Source organism: Calonectris borealis, chromosome 25, assembly GCF_964195595.1.
Source record: "Calonectris borealis chromosome 25, bCalBor7.hap1.2, whole genome shotgun sequence".
NCBI classification, from domain to species: Eukaryota; Metazoa; Chordata; class Aves; order Procellariiformes; family Procellariidae; genus Calonectris; species Calonectris borealis.
The window spans coordinates 5,364,317-5,383,866 of NC_134336.1; the positions used below are offsets into that span (position 1 = coordinate 5,364,317).

The 19,550-nt window shown below is 47.6% G+C and overlaps 1 protein-coding gene across 42 annotated transcripts in view; it reads left to right on the forward strand.

The window, feature by feature from the left end:
• Positions 1-19,550, forward strand: part of EPB41 (erythrocyte membrane protein band 4.1) — a 96,383-nt gene that overhangs the window by 46,527 nt on the left and 30,306 nt on the right. For 22 of the 42 annotated variants that reach the window (XM_075173647.1, XM_075173650.1, XM_075173660.1 and 19 more), the window contains 11 exons: positions 1,409-1,639; positions 4,020-4,124; positions 7,106-7,148; positions 9,164-9,239; positions 9,751-9,969; positions 12,178-12,265; positions 12,836-12,988; positions 13,883-13,980; positions 14,322-14,494; positions 16,125-16,241; positions 17,590-17,718. In XM_075173647.1, the coding sequence (XP_075029748.1) occupies positions 1,586-1,639; positions 4,020-4,124; positions 7,106-7,148; positions 9,164-9,239; positions 9,751-9,969; positions 12,178-12,265; positions 12,836-12,988; positions 13,883-13,980; positions 14,322-14,494; positions 16,125-16,241; positions 17,590-17,718 (1,255 nt within the window). In that variant the 5' untranslated portion in view covers positions 1,409-1,585. The remainder of the gene's footprint in view (positions 1-1,408; positions 1,640-4,019; positions 4,125-7,105; positions 7,149-9,163; positions 9,240-9,750; positions 9,970-12,177; positions 12,266-12,835; positions 12,989-13,882; positions 13,981-14,321; positions 14,495-16,124; positions 16,242-17,589; positions 17,719-19,550) is intronic. The other 20 variants (XM_075173658.1, XM_075173659.1, XM_075173631.1 and 17 more) reach the window with 2 other exon arrangements.

The window sequence follows — 19,550 nt, forward strand, 5'->3', positions numbered from 1 at the left end:
CTCTGACTTTTGGAGCAATACTTTACAAGTTAGAGCATTGCCAATTGTAGGCAGTAATTGTAAATCCACCTCCTTAAAATTACAAAGCCGTAGAGAAGGTACACCTTTTTCTTTCTTTTCCCAAATTCCTGAGCCTGTGAAAACCATGGGATGATCTCTGCTCGTGTTTTGTACCTCTGAGGGTTGGGATTAGCAGAAAGGGGAGGAGCTGGAAATTTTCAGGCAATTTCAGCCCAGAAATTGTGCCTTCAAGACGAAATGCATGATTTCTTTCTCTATTTAACTTTGATTTGCTGCTTCTGAGCGTATGTAAGTGTGCACCCACAGTCTTCCTTCACCACGGGCTGTTCGTTTCAGACGAAGCATTTGTGCCTTTTTTATTTGAATTCTTATTTTAGATCAGCGTCGGTGGCTTTTTGAACTGTGACACTCGGCAGATATTTCTGCTGTGAAAGCATTTGTGAGGTTGCTGCCTGCTTGATAAACGCTGACCGACGGGCATTATGAGCTTTGACTGATTCCCTGCTCCCGATTGTCCCGGCCCTGCTGGAACAGAAGTCAGCAGCTTGTGGACATTATTTAGTTTTTAAATACCTCCGTGCAGTTGTGCCTGGGTGTGATTTCATGGGATGCGATGGGCTGAAAAGACAGGGTTTTGCTCTTCCTCGGCCACGGCTGCGTGCTCCTGCTGCATCGAGCCACTTCCAGCACTTGTCAGAGCCTGCCGTGAACTCGTTTAACCTGCTGAAATGGCAGTGGAAAAAAAAAAACCAGCTTCCTTCCTCCTCCTGTCCCCAAACTGCATCTCTTTCTGCTATTCTAGTGCATTGAACGGGCTCGCAAAGTGCTTCAGCAGGCAAAGGGAGAGTGGTGTGAAGGCTGCCTTCCCTTTTTGGTGGCAGAGGGCTGCTCGGTCGGCTCAGACGGCCGTGAAATCTCAGCACCGACCCCCCCTTTCAATCCCACCGCTGCCACACTGAGTGCTCCAGCGCACTGGAGCAAAGCCCATCGCCCAGGGCGGCAGTGGGGCATGTGCGGTGGGTGCAGCGGGGGTCTTGCCTAGGAGGGGAAAAACTTGCTGGTGCAAAAGGTGCTGTCATTAAGACCATGAAGATTTGCATGATGTAATCTGCCCTGATTTCTCTAATCAACCCTTTTTTCTTTATTGCATCCTTTATTAAATGAAGGCTTGAGAATGACTTGAAGGGCTTTAAAAATTAATGTCGTTACCTTGCTCATCCAAGCTGCTGCTCCAGGTCCCGGGTTACACCTTGAAGTCAGATAACTAATTCTGGGGTGAGGTCCCAGCCCTGCAGTGCACCTCTGCAACGCTTGTTTCATGTGATGGGGTTTTTTTTTTTTTGCGTGACACGTCTAAATTGCAACTTGGGCGATGTGGGGGTTTCAGCCTGCGCAGGAGGAGAGGAGGGACGAGCAGGAGCCCGACAGCAGAGACCTCGGGGGCACGGAAGGAGGGGAAGCGAAGGAAGAGCGCGCCAAGCCAGAGCCGAAACAAGAGACTCCGGAGACCAAAGCAGAGAAGGATTTGAAAGCTGCCCAGAGAGCAGTAAAAAGACACAGAAACATGTACTGCAAAGTCGTCTTGCTGGATGACACCATTTTTGAGTGCGCCGTGGATGTAAGTACTTTTGGGGTTTGTTCTGCTTCTCTTTTCCCTCTCCCTTCTCCTCCCCTTGAAAAATCACCACAAACGCTATTTAATTGGGGTCTAATTTGCTGCCAGTGAATTACATGACAGGCTTTACGGCAGAACAATCTTCCTGTAAGCTATAACAGCTTATTTAGTGTGTTGTAAAAATCTCGGGGTGCCTAGGAATCTTTCTGTTTTTTTAATTGTTCTACAACTTCCAGGGTGCCTTGCTTTGTAAAGGTGGGGGGGAAGCTTTAAAAAAAAAACCAGTTGTCTTACTTGCTATTAATCTTCTCTCTCATTTGTATCCCAGACTAGAATTGAGGTTTTTTTGTTAGGTTGGAATTGCCTAAATATCTTCTGCCCCTTTCCTTTGAATAAAATGGGTTGTCAAGTTGATTTGTGCTTTTCTGTTCACCCAAGGTACCTTCACCTTTCAGGTTGGTGGCTAACATAACTCCTGGAGCTTGGATGTAAAGAAAAACATGCTGTGTTTAGCCTGCAGTTGAATATATTTGCAGTAAACAATTTGAAATTATTATGTTGACTTACAGCACTGCAAACCCCTTCCTCTGAGAGCTTTTCTTCTGCTTTATTTTGTGCATTCTCTCACAGGGCCGTCTTGCTGTCAGGGCAATAAAAAGCTCGCAGAAATCCCTATTTCAGTATTGAAGCACTTGTCCAGAATATTAATAATCCGGTACTTACCATTCGAGCATACTTCCATCAGCTTGTTTTTCCCCAGTCCCGCTGGCTAAACGGGCCGGGAGAGGGTATCTGGGCGCAGGGCTCCCCGTGAAAGCGTTACCTTGGGTGATCCTGGGCAAGCAGCTCGGTGCCGGCCGTTTGTGTAACGGCGTCGCTGCTGTTATTGCCCGGGATCAGCTCGGAGCATCACCGCCCCGATCGCCTTCCCCACTTGCAGCCAGCCTTTGCCAGGGATTTTGGCTGCAGCCCCCAAAAAGAAATTGTTCCCCAAAATGTTGGTGGCAGCTTGCTGTGGTTTTGTGCATGAGTTTCTTGCAGCGATGCCTGCAAATGCCAGCAGGCTGCATGGGCGCTGTTGGTGGGAGAGCTGGTGGTGGTGTGGTTGGTCCTTGAGCAGGATGTTAGAATTCTCTCTCTGTAGGTCCAGAGAGTGGTGATGGGCACTGCGGAGAGGATTAGGAGGGGCTGCTGTGTCGGTGAGACCCTCTTGACTTGACAAGTACCCTTGGCTTTAACGCCGACGTAATCCTACTCTAGCGTTTTGAGAATTTATTAAGGCTTAATTGGGAAGGAATTGCAAAGGTGTAGGCAAAGACCAGCACAAATGCCTTTATCCAAGAAGAATAAATGCTTTCAGGCATCCTTTCCAATTGACAGCCTTGGAAGGTTTTTAATTCCGATATGTCTTTAAGTGCCAATTCTTTGAGAAATATCCCGGCTAACACATGCACTGTGTTACCTATGGAGTTGCAACGTATGTACTAAGGACCTTAGAGCTGAAGGACTGGAATAAAACAGTTGCCATGTAAATATGACTGAAAGGAGAGATGCGGGCACAAGCGATGCGTTAGTAAAGCTTATTTTGCATCGCTGGAACTGCACTTTCTTTTCAGCAAAGCCTCCAATAGAATTAGCTGCTTCTGGTTACCATAGTTTTGTGCCTCAGGGATGTTTTCCTTCATGCTTTGGGACTAAAAGGGTATCTGTTCCTAGGGCCAGTTCACTTCTGCAGGATTTGGAAAAAAAAAAAGAGATAGGAATGCTCAAAGAGTGTTTCTGGAGGCAAGAAGTTGTGTGCTAAGCAGCTTGCGGTGCATAAGGCAAAACTGGAGAAGCTGGGTTTCCTCAGCAGATTGAAAAGGCCACGGAAATGATGGTCTTTGGTTCGCAGACGCTGTTTCTTTTGTGACCCTACGGGGCCAGGTTGCCCCCAAAATAGGGGACTACAACTGTAGCAGCTGTTGCGTACCCCACGTTGATAATTTTTTGATCCATGTCTGATTGTCTGACAGCCTGGAGCTGGGAGGTATCAGTGCAGTAGATGTACTTTGGGAGGGAAAAATCCATACAAATCCTCGGTGTTTATTGAGTTGTGTTGAGAAGCTCAGCTTTGGAGAGGCTTCAGACACGGAGCTGGTGGTAGCAGAGAGACCCGCTGCAGTTCCCATTGCTTCTCCGGCTTGAATTTTTATCCCTGATCCTCTTTGCTATAAGTGAAAGGAGAACCAGCCAGGAGATCTGATTTTGAGCTACTCAGGACTTTTTTACCTTCTTGATAGGGTACAGTGTGGTTTGATTACATCCCCTTTCTCCCCTCTCCCGTGAGCGGGGGCAGGCAAAAACCAGCCCATCCTACAGAATTTCTTTTGTCTGTTTGCAGAAACACGCCAAGGGGCAGGATCTACTTAAAAAAGTCTGCGACCACCTCAATCTCCTGGAAGAAGACTACTTTGGTTTGGCCATATGGGATACGCCGACCTCCAGGGTAAGCAGCTGCTCTTGCGTGGTGTTCTGCACCCGGCTGGGTTCAGCCCTTTCAAGGGAACCTCTCCCCTGGGAGGGACGTGGTGCATAAGCTCTTCTTAAAATTCCTTTTGGTGTCCTCCCCAAAAAAGGACTAAGACGGTCATCACAGAGGCAGAAATTGTGAATAAATGACTACAGGAGTGTGGCTTTTAGTGAAAAAGCTACGTGAACTTGTATCTTCACCTGGAGAAAATTCAGTATATTAGTTTACCGCAAAATGATGCCGTTAATTTGTAAAGCTATAGCTCAAGAAGTTAGGGAAAGATAAGGCTTTTCCCACTGTAAAAAAAGCAGCAGGTTTTTTTAATTGTGATTTTAAGAATAGGTTAACTGCTCTTACGCTATGGAAGATGAGCCTGAATGTCGACGCGCTGCAGGGGAACGTCACAGTCCTGGAGCCTGCCTTCACCAAAGGCGTAAGGCTGAGCAGGAGTAAAAGCTGGCTGCCTGGTGTTATTTTTTGTAAGGTTTGGTCGCAGCCATCCAGAGCAGTTTTAAGTCGAGGCTTTGCCCTGTGAAAAAACACCCGTGACTCGTCATACCAAAACTCTTACTCATATGGTTTCAGTTTAAGGTCTTTGTTTGGTTAGACTCAAGCAGTGTCTTATCTTTTAAACCCTTGGTTATGCTTTAACTCAAGCAATTACTCAAGCTCTGTTTCATGAAGCCATCCAGAGTGTGCTAAACTGAAATCAAGGGCCCACTTTTCTGTCCTTTAGACCAGTCCACATTCTGACTATTCCCGTGCTTCACCTACAGCAGTCACTTATGGGCCAGGATACGATGGCTGACAGACGTTTGTCATTAAATGCTTAATAATTGCAAGAGCGAATTTTTAATACGCCGGCGCAGTAACACCCCGTCGCTGTTGGAGGCAGGCAGAGCTCTGTCTTGCGTTTGTTTTACTGTCTCTGGTGTCCTGCTGTTCGCCTGTGTGTGAAATTCGCTTCCGTGTATAGAGCCTGGATTTTTCACTCCAGGAGTTTGTTGTGCTTGCCGAGGGAGGGATAGGTGTACTTTTAGATCCAATTAAGAGCAAAAAGAGTTTAGCTGGAGCAGCTCAACTTCCCACACTTGTGCTGTGGGTAGCTCACTGCTGCACCTCCAAGACCCCCGGGACTTGCTCTTCTCACGTCCAGGCGTGCTGGCGTCGATTCTTCCGAAAGCAAAAGCGTGCACCTCCTTCCCCCCCCGCCGACAAGCGCTAAGGGCTGTGAAAACAGACGGTTTTGTCCGATTTGTGCCCCAGAGCAGGGAGCTGAGGAAGGTAAAGCTGCTACGCGTGAGTTTAGCTCCAGTGCAGAGTAAGTTGCTCGGTGGAAGTCTGGTTTGCTCTGATGGGGGAAAACACCATTTTTGGGTTTTTTTTGGATATCTTTCTGGTTATCTTTCATTGAACTTTGAAATCTGAAGCTCCATCTCTCTCTTGCTGTAACTTCAAACAAGACCTGACACCGCGTTACTGATTCACTGGTAGAAATGACCTTAATAGGAAACCATCAGCTGAGCTTCTGCACCTCGCCCGCAGCTCTGTGTGTATTCCTGGACAGGGAAGGGTTGTACGTGGGATTTTCCACCTCGGTATTTAGGGAATAAACGTTCCTGGGGATGGGCATTTTCCCACGTGGGAATAGCAGAGGGTGACAGTAGGACTAGGAGATGGTGACAGTGGAGAGAGCAGCTGGTCAGCACCGAAGGAGCTTGATGCTCACGCTGTTCGGAAAAGAAATCCGTTTCCCACTGATTCATGACACAGTGTGGATAAAAGTGCCGTTAATTGCTGTACCCGTCGTCGTCTGCTGGACTCGGCTGCCCGAAATCCAGCGTTATCACTGCAGTAACGAGCAGTCGTGGCACCAGCGTGGACATAGAGATGCTCCGCTTAAAACGATGGCCCTAAAAAGACAACAAGTGGCATATCTACCTTTCAAATGGATTTCCTATCCCCAGTTTTATAGGTTAGAGGGGCAAGCATATAAAAAGATAAGATTAAATGTAAGTATCGCTGTCTCCCTGCCATGAAATTATGTGTCCTTCTGGTCAAGACAGATTAGCTTGGAGGATTCAGTGAGTTAATTCCTTCACCTCGGGAGACCTGGACGTCCAAATCCTGCTCAGGGCTCGTGAAAATGAAGAAGGTGGTTTAATGTAGCCTCTCCAGGAGGGCTCTTAGCACCGCGCCGTCGCCTTCAGCGGGGCAGACCCTGACCTCTGCAACGGGAAAGGCTCAGTCTCGACGTGCCGGGAGTTGCTCAGATGGTGCTGGCAAAAGCAGGAGTTGTTTTTTGAGGCTTATGTTGCACCACCATCCCGCAAAACCCCAAATTACAGAGCGGGGGGGAAAAAAAGGATATATTTCTAAATTTGTAGCTGAGATAATTACTAGAAACTTGAGTCATACTTAAAAGAGAGAAGTTTATGTCACGCTCCTGTAAAATATTCCAACCTTCCCCAGCGATTGGATGTTTTCACTCATATTTCAGGTTGTTAAAAACTGTAGCTAATAATAGAAAGTCTTCGCAATCTTTGTTCTGAATAGAGCAAGTATGGAGACAGGGTGCCTAAAATGAATGCAGACATCCTATTTGCCTGTTTTTAAAGGTGCTGGAGAAAAAAAAACGTGTTGCACAATTACCCCTTGTAGCTGGATGTGGCTGCGACCGTACCTGCTGCTGTGTGCTGCAGCCCTAATACGCCTTTTTTTTTTCTCCTCCTGTTCTTCGTGCCTCTGCTACGAGTACCTGGTAGGTGAAGGGTTGGAAATGCGCCCACCGAGACCACAGACTGGAGTAAAAGTTGTGAAAAATGCACCGTCTCCCCAGTTTCCATGGCTGTGTTTGTGTCGAATGTTGTCTTTTTGCCCTATTTTTAGCGATTTGCAGTTTTCTGTGGTGTTTCTGGAATGTCTGTTAAACTGTGAATGTTTTTATCCTCTTACAGACGTGGCTGGATCCTGCCAAAGAAATAAAAAAACAGGTTCACGGTAAGTAGATCGAATTTATCGTGCGGGGGTGTGTGGTTTCTCCCCCCTTCCCTAAATAAGTGTGGCTTTGGCGGGCGATCTGGGGGCCCGAGGATGGGTGAGAGTTCGAGTGAGGGTGTCTGGCAGGGATCAGCACAAGTTCAAGCAGCCTGCGCATCCTTTTTCTTCTTCTTAAGTACTTAGCGATGCTCTAGATTTAGGAAAAAAATGTCATTTCTTTGGGAAAACATAACGTGGGGTGTGTTTGCCCTATGCAAACCCACGCTATCCTTACTACCATGAGACGCTGAAACGGGAGATCTGCTCCCTGTTGGAGGATGGGAAAATAGGTGTCAGTGGGAACCATTTAAATCTCAAAGGAGATTGGGAGAGCCTGAGCAAAATTGCGTGCTGTAGCAGGGTTTTATGGACTCTGAGGCTGTTTCAGGGTCCAAATAGGGGTATTGGAATGATAAATGGCTTGAGCAGTATCAGGGCAAATGCCAGATGCTCTCCAAAACTGTATTTTAAGGTCTGCTAGCACTGAATTAGTTCAAGATGAGGGCAGCGTCAAATAAATTTTAGAGGCTTTTGTTTTCTCTCAGGAGCAAGTCTGACTGCTTTGAAAGTAAAATACTGTTTTACAAAAGCAAAATACCGTTTTACGTATGCCTTTGGTGGGGTTGCAGAACAAAGTATGTCATTAAGTACAGATTAGGGGGGAAATGCCGCAGGGCTGTGGAGTAGGAACAGCTCCTGCCCTTATCAACTTCTCTTTGAATCGATAGCAGGGTGAGTGTAAAGGGCATGAGCTGCTCCTGCCACGCAGGTAAAATTCAGCTTGTAAGTGTAATGAGCAACCTGCTATGGAATCTGGTCCCCGGAGATGGGTTAAATGGCAAATTATTTGAGTTTACTTGAATATATGTTGAATGTACATATGAATATGTGTACACCGATATATGTTGTTGTACATATATAGGGAGTCAGTCTCTGCATCCTCCTCGCAATACGTAGGAAACCTCTGCTACCTGAAATGTCTTCTTGGAATAACTTGTTTTGAACTCTGTGTAGTGAAAACAACATGCCTTGTGTTTAATCCCAGTTACGGTGTTGCATAAGAAGTAAATCCATGAACGCTACGTCCCCGCTCCTCCCTGTTTGAGATTGTGATAAATCTCTGAGCAAGTTAAGCGCAGGGCTAGCTTCTCTTTCTGAAATAAATATTATTTTGAACTAGTGTTAAAGGGCACAGCAGGGGGGAGTTGTAACTATGAAAATTACTTTGAGTGCTTAATGGGTCAGGACTATTTTCTGTGGGTGATTGTGATTATTTTCAAGAAAAAGAGAGAGTAACCCCTTCAGCTGTGTCACCTAGGCTGCCCATACCGCATATAACGCCAGTTCTAGGTGTGAGCATGTGGATTCTCACTCCGGTTAATGCCTGTACCGGTGCTGTACAAGGTTTGCAACAAGCTGTGTTAAAGCATTTAGGTCTGAAAGCTCCTCCTAGCTCCGCGCTTGCTGTTTCTTCCAGAGATTGATGCTCATATTGTGCTGAGTTTAAACTGAGGTCTGACCCCCCGCCCACAGCGCGTTAGGCTGCTGAGTGAATTAGCACATCTGCTCCTGACGAGAAATTTGAAAACTGGGTTGAGGGATAAAACAATACTAATTCATTAACTTACAGCACACGCCTGACCTCTCTTCGTGAATCTTTTTTTTTTCAATCAGTGAAAAAATATGTGAGTAATTTAGCCTCTTAGGTATGAATTTCATTTTTTCCACAAGTTGTGGTTTATTCGCGTGTATTTGCCTGCCCTGCTTTGTTTTCTCCTGCTTGTATCTTAGCTCTTGTAAATGAAGTCGTATCTCACGCCGTCTGCTAAGCAGCGAGCGAGCAGTATTAAAATCTCTGATCCGCTGGCCGTATTTTGAAGATCAGACTGGATATCGCCAGCTTTTTTGTGACGACTGACTATCGTGAAGCTGTTCTGGTCTGTTTATTTTGCTCAACCTCTTCTTTGTAATCGCAGGAGGCCCCTGGGATTTTACCTTCAATGTCAAGTTTTATCCGCCGGATCCCGCGCAGCTGACAGAGGACATCACCAGGTGAAGTACCTGGGAATCTTGCTACCAGCCAGCGAGCTCGCTCAGCAAAGCAGTGAATATTGAGTAGAGATTTGTAATGTTCGGCTGTTATTCCCTCCTTCAGCAAGGAGATCAGATGTCTTAACAGTTTGGAGGTTTTTTTTGTTTGTTTTTAGTGGATGTGTGGGATGCTCCCTCCCTTCACCAAATTCCACATGTGTAAAGCAGTGTCATTTATAATCCTGGCATGTGTGTGTTTGTATAGAAAAGTACATTTTTATTTAAAAACAAGATTTTCTGACCGTAAGTGTCCTCTACGCCCTTTGCAGAGTGGAGTAAGCCCTCCTGTCCTCCACGCTGTTTACCGTGGGAGTGTTACCCCATAAGTAAAAATACAGGTAGAAATTAGAAACAAGCGTCATGCTGCATTCATCAGTGGCATAAAAAAGGAGATTCTGTTTGATCCTCAAGTTTCTTAAGTTTCTCCATGCTCTCTGTAAATAGTATTTTGCTTTTCCCCCCCCGCCCCCAGGTATTACCTGTGTCTTCAGCTTAGACAAGACATCGTTACGGGGCGGCTGCCCTGTTCCTTTGCGACTTTGGCTCTGCTGGGTTCGTACACGGTCCAGTCCGAGTTGGGAGACTACGATCCCGATCTGCACAGCCCGGATTACATCAGTGAATTTAAATTGGCCCCAAACCAGACAAAAGAGCTCGAAGAGAAGGTTGTGGAGCTTCATAAAACGTACAGGTAAGGTGCAGCGGCTGGAGGGCTTGTTCGTGCACAGCAGCCTGAAATAATGGAAATAATGGGGCTTTCTGGTATTTTCCCCAGCTCTGTTGTATGCTTTTGGTTTCCTGCTACACCAATTTTTTTATGTTGGCAAGAGAAGCTTTAGCAGCAAGGTGTGAATTTTCAGCTATTGAGAACATCAGCTGTTTAAAAAAGATCTGATACTTTATAACAAAATCTTTCTGGAAGCTGGAATTCTTTTCTCCTGCGTGAAGAAGAAACTATGTTTTTAGAAAGCAGATGCAAAGTCTTTCAATTGTTTATTAACATGTGCTCTTTTTCAGCAGTATAGCTGTGAAAGTGGGTTTTATTTCATAGGAAAATACAAAGTTTGCTTGTTTTAACCTTGCCCTTTGTCTTTTTATTTATATTTGCTTTGGGATTTATGTATTTTTTGGATTGCAATCTGGTTGGAGCAGATCTCGTCTCTTTGTGTATACGCTGTAGCCTACAGCGTGTTTGGGGTTTTCTGCTGTCACTTTTAATGAGTAACAACGTTCTAACGTGGAGGTTCTCCAGCTGATGCAGGAGGTGTAAACCTGCAGTTAGGCTGTCCTGCTCGTGTTCCCCAGTGCGACCATGACCTGGGCAGATGTGTCTTGTTCAGGTAGGGTTGAAGGACTCCTGGTAGCAGATTAAAGGGTCACAGCAACCAAACCTCTTCCTCATCTTATTTTGAGCTTATTTTCATAGATGCTCTCGAGTGCTTGGGTTGCAGAAGCTGTGCGGAGCTGCGTGCTCGCTGGCGTGGAGAGCGGCCAGCCGGTAGCTTCTGCAGCCTCCCAGAGAGATGTTTGTGTTTTAAGGGGGAAAAAAAAAGCCCATAAAACCACTCCGTGATACTGAGCCCTTCAGCCGGCAGCCCCTTGACCTGTGAAAAGCTGCTGGCTGATGCAGTAATAACGAGAACAGAGCAAAGACGAGACCTTCTCGCAGGCAGACGGGAACTAATAACCTGCGAGCAGTAGGGAAGGGTGGACGTGTGCCCCCGGCTGTGACCAAAGCTACAATTAACACCTCGCTCAACCCCGCAAATCAATACTTCAAATTGATTTCCCCTCCATTTGCACTGAGAGGAGAGGAAATGAGGGAAAATAAGTCCGGGGCCGCTGACAAGCTTCATGACTTGAAGTCAAAGGCCGTTAGCTGTGCTAGAAGTGCAGATCACGTTCCTGAATTATTCATGGCTTCATTAGAAGGATACTTCAAGGTATGGGATGTAGTTATATTTAATCCGCTTGTGCGTGAAGGAGGGAGGAAGCAATATTTAATTTCTGGTCTGTGTTCTGTGAACATTAAACTGTCAGAGGGTTTTCAGGGGGAAAACTTTGCTAAACCGTGCTCCGTCTCTGGCTACTTTATTTGCAAAGCGCAAGGCTCGTGTCGGAGATGACGACTGCTCCCGGGTCTTTCCTAGAGGATTGTCCTTACAGTCGTCTTCGTCTGCTCTGTCTCCCACCACTAAAACCTCTGTTGACATCGCACACAAGATGTATGCGAGCGCTCAGTAAGAGAGACATCAAAGCGGGGTACAAAATGAAATGTATTCGGCCGAATACTCTCCCAGCAGAGCTGTTAGATGTACCCCGTGCTCCAGAAACTTATTAACAAGGGCCCGTCAATAACGTTGACAATAGCCTCCATTATCGGGATGTTTCTGTTAAGCAAAGTTGTGTTGTGTTGCCCCTCCTGCGGACAGGGTACCATCTCTTCCCAGAAAACATCTCATTCATCTGCTCTGCCCCAGTAGGAATCGCTGCCGAGTGGTCTCAGCCGTCCTTGCCTTTGGTTTGGAGAACAATAGCTGGGTTTGGGGGGGGTCCGGAGGTCTGGGGGGACAGTACCTGTCACCCTCTGCCTTCAGCTGAGTTGGTGTTTCTTCCACTGAATCAAGTTTTGGACCCCGTTCCGCGCTCCCTCGCCGGATAACTTGCTTTCTTGTCTGGGTCTGTACAGCTCCACGGAAATAAGGTGCATCTGTTTCATGGGGGTGTCTCAAAGCACAAGTTTGTGCATTCAGAGCAATTTAATAATTCTTCGTCTGGGCACAGATTTGTGTGGAAAGCAAAAGAAAATCTAAGGAGTAAATGGTTTTGTGAAGTCTTATCTGTGCCCTCCTAAAAGCAACAGTTAGGGGAATACCAAGCCCTCTCTCTCTTTCCCCAGATCCATGACTCCAGCCCAAGCAGACCTGGAATTTCTTGAGAATGCAAAAAAGCTGTCTATGTATGGAGTCGACCTTCACCAAGCCAAGGTGAGAATCAGCGTGCGTGCACCTGCCTGTGGATTTTGTAATTGGATTATCCTTCCCTTGCAGGAGCAAGTTTTCCTATTTCAGGAGGCTCCTTTTGAAAGGTATAGGAAGTCAGCTGGCTACTGGTACAGAAACACAGGCGCACCACAGAAATGCCTCAAGCACTGTTGCAAGTGTCGTTAGAGAAGTGATTGCTTATTATTTATATATTACAGGAAGCTTTACAAAGCTACTGATGCAGACAGGTCCTTGCTCTCAGGAACTTAGAATAAGGCTCTGACCCTGCAAGGTCGGCTACTCGGCTCAGAGAAAGGCAGGAGAGGCTCTAGACCAGCCCTTAGAGCAAACAGCGTCGCGGGAGGGATCTGCAGACGGGAGGGGGTTGCAAGGAGACGCGTGAAGGAAAGGCAAGGCTGGCCCTGGCTGCATGGGGAGCTGGAAGCTGAGGTCTGGGTGGTGGGGAGATGAATTCAGGAGAGCCTTGGGGGAAGACCAAAAGGGGTAATTTGACAGACACTGACCTGAAATTTGTAACTCTGATGCTGCTTCAATCCTCATCTGCTTTCCCAGGACTTGGAAGGAGTGGATATCACTCTGGGAGTCTGCTCCAGTGGCCTTCTTGTTTACAAAGATAAACTGAGAATCAACCGCTTCCCTTGGCCCAAAGTCCTGAAGATTTCCTACAAACGCAGCAGCTTCTTTATTAAGATTCGGCCAGGGGAGGTACGTTCTGACTTCTTTGTGCTCGTGTCTTCTTTAATTGCCTTCTGATTATCGCCAACCTGTATGCTTCACTAAAACAACGGGGAGGGAGGGAGCAAGGTTTTCTCTGAACGAGCGTTTTACAGTATTGGGTTTCTGATCTTGGCTGGGTATTAAGTTCAGCTCTTCAGGTAGAGCTGACCTCGCTGAAGCTGTGAAAGAGCGGGTGACCATTCAAACAACGCGTCATCCAGCACCACCTCCTGGCACTGCGTGGTATTCCCAGCATCCGGAGGAAAGCGGTGGGAAGTTCACAGTTGAGATTGGGAGAGGACTAACTCCTTTTTTGGAAACAGGGCAAGACAAAAGCTCTTTGTCTCTATTAAAAAAAAAAAAATAAAAAAAAAAATACAGAGGCATACCTTTTCACTTCGACGGCCGCAGGCAGGGGGTGGCTGCCCTGACGCTGCCTCTCGTGAACAGGGAGATCCCCGGAGCAGCCTGGCTGCTGGAAACACGGTGGGGAGAGGGGCTGTAATGGGGTTCAGCCTCTTTACTCCTCTCCTTCTTGCTCCTGCTTCGACTGCCATGATCCAGCCTTGCAAGGGGGTCAATTTTTGACCCTGTCCTGCAGCTGGGCAGCGCGACGGGGGGGGTAAATGAGTCCGAATGGCTGCAAAACTCATGGCACGCTCCTCTGCAAGTCCTGGTGCATCCCGAGAGATGCGTGGGGGTTGCGGACCAAGCTCTGTGTTTTCTCGGACCCGAGCTCCTCCGGCACATCGTGGCGTGAGTTCAGCTGCTCTTGGGCTAGACCAGCAGTTTGTGCTGCAGCAGAACAGGTCGATGGGCTGGGGACTGGACTCCTGCCACATTTGTTTCTTGCTATACCTAAGTAACTTATATTTTCCACAGCAAGAACAGTATGAAAGTACAATTGGATTCAAGCTACCAAGTTACCGGGCAGCGAAGAAGCTGTGGAAAGTATGTGTTGAACATCACACGTTTTTCAGGTGGGTTTTCTAAATGGTAGGCTCACCTTGAATAACCAATGCTTTAGATTAGCGGCTGAAAACGAGCACTCCTTCAGTGTTCCTTCGTGCTTCACAAAATTCAGAGTGAAATGGTTGCAGAGACATTAAGTGTTTATATTGCAATAAATTTCTAGGCAGCTTCCTCTCCGTAAGATACATAAGACAGAGGTCTTATGTAGATGTGGGGCTTATTGTTAACGCGTGTTGTTTCGTTAATCAAGCGTATGCAGAGGCTTCTTTAATTTGTATTTTAATTTCTCTTTACCTGCCGCTTCCTAGACCTGGAGGTATGATTTTTAAATCGTGCGTGTGGTTTTCAGGCTGACTTCCACCGAGGCCATCCCGAAGAGCAGGTTCCTGGCGTTGGGCTCCAAGTTCCGCTACAGCGGCCGGACGCAGGCGCAGACGAGGCAGGCGAGTGCCTTGATCGACCGACCCGCTCCCCAGTTCGAGCGGACGGCAAGTAAGCGAGCCTCCAGGAGCCTCGATGGAGGTGAGTGTCTGGTCCCTCTTCCCTCTTTGTGGCTGGATTCTGCAGGATGCTGAAATACTCCTTAAATATTGCCTAAATTCCCTGCTTTAAAAATAAAAAAGCATAACTTCTCACTTTAATACAAGACCTGGATATAAAATGCAAACCGATAGTAGTACTAGCAAGAACTGGCTGACAAAAAGGATGTAGGTGGGTGCTGAAGGCTTATGGCAAAGTTCTGGTTGTAAAGATATTTCCTCATTCAATATGTACGCATTTTCCTTTTAGCAAATGAGGAATTAAGCTATTTGAGGATTTGTTTTGTTTACCGTAGCTTCTTAAATTAAATAGTTTTCCTTGAGGGGGAGATTTTTTGCCACAACTGTTTGAAACCTTGTCAGCGTCTGTTAAAACGATGCTAATGTTGAAGTTCGTGGCCTATCGATCAGGTGGGCTCGTCCCTGACATTTTTAAAAGAGCCAGGTTAGAGGAGGTGAGGCATGGAAGGGGGAGTGGCTAAGTTTGCTCCCCTTGATCTGGATCATGGGGTGCTTATAAAATGAGGATCCAGGGAAGGGGGAGCATCCCTTTGCACCAAGGGGATCCCGGGAAAGGGGAGCATCCCTTTGCACCAAGAGGATCCAGGGAAAGGGGAGCATCCCTTTGCACCAAGGGGATCCAGGGAAAGGGGAGCATCCCTTTGCACCAAGGGAATCCAGGGAAAGGGGAGTATCCCTTTGCACCAGGAGGATCCAGGGAAAGGGGCGCATCCCTTTGCACCAAGGGGATCCAGGGAAAGGGGCGCATCCCTTTGCACCAAGGGGATCCAGGGAAAGGGGAGCATCCCTTTGCACCAAGGGAATCCAGGGAAAGGGGAGCATCCCTTTGCACCAAGGGGATCCAGGGAAAGGGGCGCATCCCTTTGCACCAAGGGGATCCAGGGAAAGGGGTGCATCCCTTTGCACCAAGGGGATCCAGGGAAAGGGGAGCATCCCTTTGCACCAAGAGGATCCAGGGAAAGGGGCGCATCCCTTTGCACCAAGGGGATCCAGGGAAAGGGTTTCATCCCTTTGCACCAAGGGGATCCAGGGAAAGGGTTTCATCCCTTTGCACCAAGAGGATCCAGGGAAAGGGGCGCATCCCTTTGCACCAGGGGCACCTGATGGAGCAAGAACAGCGTTGCTTTGAGCCCCGAGGTCGTGCTGCAACCCGGGAGGGAGCAGGGCTGCCCCAGTGCCCCCTGGCCAGCAGCAGCCAGGCTGCCCCTGCTCCTGGCATGGGTTTACAGGGCTCAGTGACACCCCGAGCCTGGGCTTCATGCCTCAGAGCCAGGAGGGAAAGGGCTGCTTGGTTTGAGCTCCGTATCACCGCAAAGCAAAACGCCTGCTTGCCTGCAGTCCGGGCGTGCGAGGTTACCCGGGCACGGTGCACGGAGGCGAGGGGACCAGCGCAGTTGGTTGCCCCTTGGCCGTGCCCTGTAGACCATTATGACCCCAGATGAGTAGAGAAATCCCCGCTGCAATCCCGCACCCAAATGTCAGAGCTTGGAAAAGAGCAGCCTGTGAATATAACGCTTCTGTCCCCGTTGAAGTCTGCAGCCTTTTTCCATCTGCTGTGTGGGCAGTCGTTAACATGTGCCCCGTTTCTTCAGCTAAACGTGCGACTCAAAAAGTTGAGTTCAGAGCCGTAGAGGAAGAGAAGCAGGAGGAGGTGGTGGTGGTTGAGGTTCCCGAACCAAAACCCGTGGATCAGATCCGAGAGAAGCCAGGTATAGCTGTGGTGGTGGCTACAACTCTTCTGCAGCATCTTTCCTATCCTTCACATGCTTGTTCCTGACAACTCAAAAGTTTCACCAAATCTGGCGGCTTTCTTTTTCGTTTCTTTGCAAGAAGAGTTTCACAGTCAGAGGACAGACAGCCCGGCAGAGCCCTGGCTCTGGGAGACTCCTTAAATTTCCACCTTGCACCTTGTTAGACTGTAATCCTTGTGGGGAGGTGGGGAAAAAGTTTAGGATGTGCTGGAACTGGAGAACTGTCTCCTTATTAAATTTGGGTGTTTTTGTAAATGTGGATTAGAAAAACTTTAAAGTTTGATCTTAAACTTCTTGTAAAGCTTCTGAAATTCTTCATCCCGGGACCTGCTTGCCATTTTTTAAGCCTATAATGGGGTTTTTTGGTGGTTTGAGAAATGCCGCCCATTTTGCTACATGGAGCTTATATTTCTCTTAAGATAAGTACTACTAATAAATATTAATGCCCTTAAGAGGTGTGTAGGTACAACAGCATATTTGAATACTAAGAAGCATATCACAGCAGCGGTGTTGTCAAATATTTGCAGTCTTCATCACTTAAATAGTGAATGCCTGTGGTGCATTAAGGCTGGAGATAATTTGTATGCAAATGCATTACGTACTGCTCCACTGCCCTTCTTCCACCCTCATTTTTTTTTACAGCGCGCTTTTGACATCACTGTTTTTCTGGTATGAAATCTAGACCAAGCTTTCATGAAGTAATGTGGCGGACTGTCTCCCCACCACTCTCTTGCCTTGAATTCTCGCTAGTCAGCATCGCCTGGCAGGGAAAACCTGATGCTGTAAAAACAGAAGGTGGAGAATTAACATTTAAGACACCAGGATAGATGGCTGTATGTTCCTAGTTTTTAGATTTGAAGCTGATCACTCAAGTACGTTTAATTAACGCTGCTAGTTTTTATATAGGTTTTTATCTACAGGAGCCTGGGTGTGTTTTTCCTGGATTTTACCAGCCAGCACCTCCATCTCCCCAGACTTCGCAGGCAGAGCCCGTCCTAGTACCACACTCGAGAGCCGTTTGCCTGTCCCCACGTATCCCTGCCTGGGCAAGGAGCCTGCAAAGCTTATTTGCGTTGTTTTTTCCCCTCTCATCCAATACACTGTTGGGCCTGGCAGCCCTAGAAAGACTGATAGGCAATTGCACGGTGAAAAATTACTATTAAGCTGCCTGGTTTAAAAACCTCCTTGCTGTTCTCAGCCGCTGCCTCGGAGAGGGATCTCCTCACTCTTTCCTCTGCCGTGGCGACCGTCGTGTGTCCGTGCGGTTCTCCGACCGCTCTATTAACACATGCAAACCTCTTTCTAGCCAAACACGCTCTTGAAACTTTTGAAATGAAACCCATTGCAGAGGAGGAAGAGGAGGAGGAGAAGGTAGAGGTGGTTAAGGTTCCCGTTGCTGAACCAAAGTTACCGGAGCCGTTGCAGACGTGGTCAGGTACAGCCGCAGCGGCGTTTGCCATCGGCGTGGCTCCCGCGGCCGCCCGTGCTGTGACCTGCTGGGTTGAAGTGATGCAGTGCTGTAGGGCAGAGGTTGCATCCTTTGCGGTGGTGTTCGTTGCCATTAAAATCACACTCGGCTTTGCAAGCGTGCTGTTAATACACGTGCTGCTTTATCGGGGTGTGCCTCCGGTTGAGACGAGGAGGTGCCGTGCCGTGGCTTGGCTGTGTGCCCGCGTGGTGAAATGAGTGTGCAGTGGCCTTTTAACGCTCCTCGGCTGCTGTCCCTTCTGGTAAGGCTCGTTCTCCTGAGCTGTAGGAATGTGAAAAATCAGGTTGTGTGCTCCGGGACTGCTGGAGGTCACCCACACACTGCTTTTTTTCTTCGTTAGGCGACCAAAGAAACCGAAGTACAGTTCAGATACAGAGAAGTAACTTATTAAATTCTCTTTTGAATTACTAGTGCAACTCTTCACGTGCTTAGTGACCCCTCAGAATGTCTCCGAGTTACCTGGTGATAGAAGCAGAATTAGGAACAGTGGGATAGACGCCCAAAGACGACAACAGGTTTAAACATTATAAACACCATTCTGTAAATTCAACATAGCTAATGTAGATGCAAACTATCTGATATTAAGTAAGCAGTTCAAGTCTTCAATAATAACAACTTTTACAGACTCATTACAGATTTTTCTATAGCATTACAGAATGCTATAGAAACTGAACTTCTTTCCTAGTTGGGGTTTTTTTCAGAGCAACTTTATTGCTGCAGACAGATACACCCCAATCATAATTAAAAGCAGAGTTGGTTAGTCATGGCAGGAAGAGGGGATTGAAGCCGAGGAGGGAGGTAACTGGGAACTTCACCCGTTTTCTTGAATATTATGAAAAACGCTAAACCAGCCCCGGCGCTGAGACTGGAGGATGCTCCGTGGGATGGGCTGCAGCAGAGCAGGCAGCGGCCAGCGGCAGACCCGAGCACAGCCAGGGTCTCCCTACAGCTGCCCCTTCTTCTCATTCCTAAACTTCGTCCTCCTCGTGACACTTTTGTTCCCAGTAGGGACAGTTTTCTTGGCTGGGGTGATGATGATCGGTATTTTAAATCTCATATTTTGGAGCAGCGCTTTTTACTGTCTTTAAATGGTCAAAATAGCTAAAGATAGTAAACCGAGAAAATATAACTAAAATAATGCAATTCTGGACAGCACAGAACTCGTTGCTGAATATCAAAGGAAAAGCCTAGGATCTTTTATTATTTTTTCCACGTGTCTTGATGCGCTGAAGCGCTGTGAGAGAAGCAGGAGTCCCTGAAGAGAGGTGGCTCTGGGGATTTACTGATGCCAGTATTTCCTTTGCGACTTGATCTTCGAGGTGGCATTTTAACACCTGTGTAACTTTTTTAGCCAAACGCGCTCTTGGCAATGTTGAGATAAGCCCAGTTGAAGAGGAGGAGGAAGGAAAAAATGGTGGTGATGAGAGAACTAGAGCCGGTCCCGCAGGAGGCAGGTACCACCACGGGGGCTTTGCACACCCGGCGTCCTCCTAATCCCGATCGTCCCGCTGTACAACCTCCCCGGCGGCTGTCACCGCTTCCGTGGCATAAATAACACCGGGACACGGCACGGGTTGTCCTTCCGAAAGGATAACGCAATGTCTGGCTCACAGAAATGAACTGCCGTGCCGAAGAGGGGGGGAGGTAACGGAGATGGCGGTGGTGGTTTGGGGTCTTAGTGTGGATTTTCAGCAAGACGTGGTTGTCTAGGAGTTTGTCTTAAAAGTGTAATTTCAGGCTCTGAAGAATCAGGTTCTTTTTTGCCCTTCCACCTTGTG